Genomic DNA, 4,231 nt, shown 5'->3' with positions numbered 1-4,231 from the left:
CCCAAAAAAACAAAACAAAAATCAAAATACATGTCAAATTATTTTTATATTATTTATTATACTTCCCAAAGATGGTTTCTGTCATTTTAGGTAGCTGTGATCACGCTGATGTTAATTGTGTTAATTGTTCTGATCAGACTGGTTTGTGTATGATAAACATGGGGTAAAACGACATGATTGACAGCTGGGATTGGCCTACGATTTGTCAGACGGGTGTAGAGGCGGGACATCCCTACTCTGCCACCCAATCACATGTGCCAAAACAGGATCCAGGAAGTGCGCCAGGCCGGGACGAAATGGCCAAACATTGGAATTACAAGACGTTTTTGTTCCTTTTTTCAACATTTTTTCACATTTTTGTCATTTTAGTTGACTTTTGTTCACATTTTTCTCACTTTTTTACACTTTCATTAAAATTCTTTTACAATTGTTTTTGTCTTTAAATGCTATGAAATTAACCAAAAACACACAAATTCAATGAAGGAAGTTTAGATTATTTATTTAACTTGTGAGGAACGTTTGTCGACTTTTCTGAGCCTTGTTGGTTAGTTTTCCCCCAAATTTTTTAAGCTTTTTCCTTTTACATTTGTAATTTTTTTGACATTTTTGTCACTTTTTTTCAACATTTTTTACTTTGGTCACTTTATTTGACATTTGTTCACATTTTTGTCACTTTTATTGACATTTTTATCACTTTTTTACACTTTCATTAAAATTCTTTTACACTTATTTTTTTCTAAATGCTATGCAATTCACGAACAACACAAATTCAATGAAAGCAGTGAACTGATTATTTATTTAACTTGTGAGGAACGTTTTTTGACTTTTCCGGAGCATTTGAAATTTTCGTGGGGTTTTTCCCCAAATTCTTAAAGCTTTTTTTAATTTATTTTTTTACATTTGTTACTTTTGGGACAGTTGTTACTTTTTTCAACATCTTTTTACATTTTTGTCACTTTATTTGACATTTGTTCACATTTTAGTTACTTTTATTACACGTCTTTTTAAAGTTGTTTTTTTCCCCTTAATACTATGAAATTGACCATAAACACACAAATTCAATGAAAGTAGTTAGTTTTATTTATTTAACTTGTGAGGAGCGATGTTAGGAAACCATCCACATTATTTTTTGGAAAAATCAGTTTGAAAGAAACCAGAATTTCTGATATAGAAACCTTTTGGAAAGGGGGTCAAATTTGCCCCGAAGCCACCAGGAGGGTTAATATTGGGCGTTGAGTTCGGGGTTTAGCGCGGGGGTGATGAGGGAATGTGTGACTTCAGGGTGGGGTCTCTGGCTTCCTGGACTTTCTCTTTGATAGGGTCTCGGGGTCTAAAGCCTGTGCCACGTTTTCAAAAAGCACCTTCATGAGCCGGGCCTGAAACCCGGCCAAGTCCGGGATCTACATAAGCAGCTCAGTGTGTACACAAACAGCCCCGTGAAACACATGCAGGCACAGGGGTATTTTTATGTGGGTGTTTATTTGGGGGTGTTTCTATATAAAGGAGGGGGGTATCCGGGGTGTTGCGTGGGGAGTCCCGCTCAGGGACGGACATTGTAAACAAGTCCTAATGCCCTTCTGGTCTAAGAATAGAGCCGGCTTCATGGATCTGGAGATGGAGTGTCTGTCAGTCTCTCCTCTGATCTCCATGTACATGAACAACTTCCTGTTTGTTCAGCTTCAGAGAAGAGTTATTATAGTAAACTAAAACCAAAAATAAGCAGTTAAAAGTGAATCCTACGAAAAACTCAAACCTATAAGAAAAACTCAAACGCCCTGAACTACTACAAACTATTTCTAGTCCCTGTTCCATCAGCTTTTACTGCAACTATTATTCCTCTATCTGTAAATTATAGACCGGTCTAGACCTGCTCTATGTAGAAATTATAGAGCGGTCTAGACCTGCTCTATCTGTAAATTATAGAGCGGTCTAGACCTGCTCTATCTGTAAATTATAGAGGGGTCTAGACCTGCTCTATCTGTATATTATAGAGGGGTCTAGACCTGCTCTATCTGTACATTATAGAGAGGTCTAGACCTGCTCTATCTGTAAATTATAGAGGGGTCTAGACCTGCTCTATCTGTAAATTATAGAGGGGTCTAGACCTGCTCTATATGTAAATTATAGAGGGGTCTAGACCTGCTCTATCTGTAAATTATAGAGTGGTCTAGACCTGCTCTACCTGTAAATTATAGAGTGGTCTAGACCGGTCTATCTGTAAATTATAGAGTGGTCTAAAAAAATGGTTAAAAAAATTGACTAAAACATAAAGAAAACGTCAAAAAAAAGTGAAAAAAGAATTGGAATAAAATTAACAAAAATGTCAAGAAAAGTGTAGAAAAAGAACAACAAATGTTGAAATTTCAACCCGCACAAAACAAAGTTTCAGGTCGACGTGAAGACGACACGAGGGTTAAAGACTCAGCGCCACAGCGATTCTCCACACATGTACTCTGGATGTATTCGTAGCTACAAACGTCCGAGACATTATACCTTAAATTAAATTGAAAAGTCAAAACTAAAACTTAATAAAAACTAAGGATGTCCTGATCAGCTTTGGCCCCCGATCCTGATCCGATTAAAAAAATATATAAATATTGAGTATCTGCCAATACAGAGTCCCAGTCCGATGCTTTTATTTGCCTGCAGTAAACAAAGTCATCTTCAGCTTAAAGGGCCCATACTATTAAAAAAATAATCCCCTTTTCTGGGATTTTGGGGGTTATTTTGTGTCTCTGGTGCGTGAACACGCATGCACACTTGGAAACAAAACTACCCATGCTGCTTTGAGTGAGATCCGGTTTCTGAACGTCCTCCGCGCTTCCCAACAGAGATGGAACAGAAGTGAGATGTCTCACTCTGCAGCTACAACAGAGAGCTCAACACACTGGGTGAAAAGAGGAGCTGCAGCAATGTGCAGTAAAACACAAATATGGTGTTTTCTGATAATGGAACCATGGAAACCTATTAGGATATAACCTCTAAATCTAATTATGAACCTGAAAATGAGCAGATGATGAGCACCTCGTGTTGTCTTCCCGTCAAAATAGAATTTTGTTTTGGTTTTTTAACTTTTTGGCCCTTTTTCAACACTTTTTTTCAATGTTTGTCACTTTTTACGTTAAACACTACGTTACACTAACTTATTAACTTTAGTTTTACAGTTATTTTTGCAATTTATGGTCAATAAACCTCATTTATAGGAAATTATACCTAATGTTTGAGTTAGAAAAGCAGAAATTAGGAATTATTGAGACTAAAATTAAAGGAATGGATTTTGATGATAACCACAGACTGGAATTTGTCAACTTTTACTCAATACTATTTCAAAAACACTTCCATTTGTTTTACAATGCTATAAAATTGAATAAGACGCCCCAAAATTAATGAAAGTAGAGATTTGTACTTGGCAAAGAGCGTTGGGTGGAATCAATCATGTTATTTTGGGGAATTAAAAAGAACACTGATATAGGACAACAGGTCAATTTGACCCGAGGGTTAATACATCAACTTAGCGCAGCTAGCATTTTTGTAAAACACATAAAATGGCGTGAAATGTACTTAAGGTGATCAGGGGGAGGGGGGCACGCCCATATCGGCTTGGATCCGATACTTCCTAATCTCATCGAGACATCCCGAATAAAAACTAATTAAAAAAATTCAAAACTGTAATTAACAACCTTGCTTCAGAGTTTTCTTCACATCCAGAAAAGTTGATATCCAACCAAACTTCTCTGTCCACTTCCTGTCCCCTCAGCGAAGGCAGAGGGCCGCTCGTGCGAGTACAACGGGCGGATTTACCAAAACGGCGAGAACTTCCACGCCGGCTGCAAGCACCAGTGTACCTGCATCGACGGGGCGGTGGGCTGCGTGCCCCTTTGCCCCAGCCACGTGCCGTTGGCGTCCCCCTCCTGCCCGGCGCCGCAGCTGGTCAAGGTGCCGGGCCAGTGCTGCCTCACCATCGACTGCCATAAGGGAACCCCCCTGGTGCCCCCCGTGCGGCGCCGACCCCAGCCCCCGGCGTACCCGCCCTACCCGTTCATCCCCTACCCGGCACACCCCTTCCCGAAGCCGTATCCCAAAGCTTACCGGAAGCTGTACCCCTACAGACCCAAGAAGGAGAAGGACACCCTGGGGAACGAGCTGGTGGAGGGGGGCGGGCGCAGGTGGGACAAGCCACGTGGCAACAAGCGCCTGGCGGGTAAGAGGCCGCCGCCAACACCGCCGCCGC

General features: G+C 40.4%; 1 protein-coding gene across 1 annotated transcript in view; it reads left to right on the top strand.

The window, feature by feature from the left end:
* Positions 1 to 4,231, top strand: part of si:ch211-106h11.3 (CCN family member 1) — a 5,729-nt gene that overhangs the window by 1,063 nt on the left and 435 nt on the right. Inside the window, exon 2 of the mRNA XM_034894382.1 lies at positions 3,743 to 4,201. Coding sequence (XP_034750273.1) covers positions 3,743 to 4,201 — 459 coding nt within the window. The remainder of the gene's footprint in view (positions 1 to 3,742; positions 4,202 to 4,231) is intronic.

The sequence above is a fragment of the Etheostoma cragini genome, chromosome 15, assembly GCF_013103735.1.
Source record: "Etheostoma cragini isolate CJK2018 chromosome 15, CSU_Ecrag_1.0, whole genome shotgun sequence".
NCBI lineage: Eukaryota > Metazoa > Chordata > Actinopteri > Perciformes > Percidae > Etheostoma > Etheostoma cragini.
The sequence above is the reverse complement of the archived record's forward strand: the minus strand, read 5'-3'. Positions and strand labels throughout refer to the sequence as shown.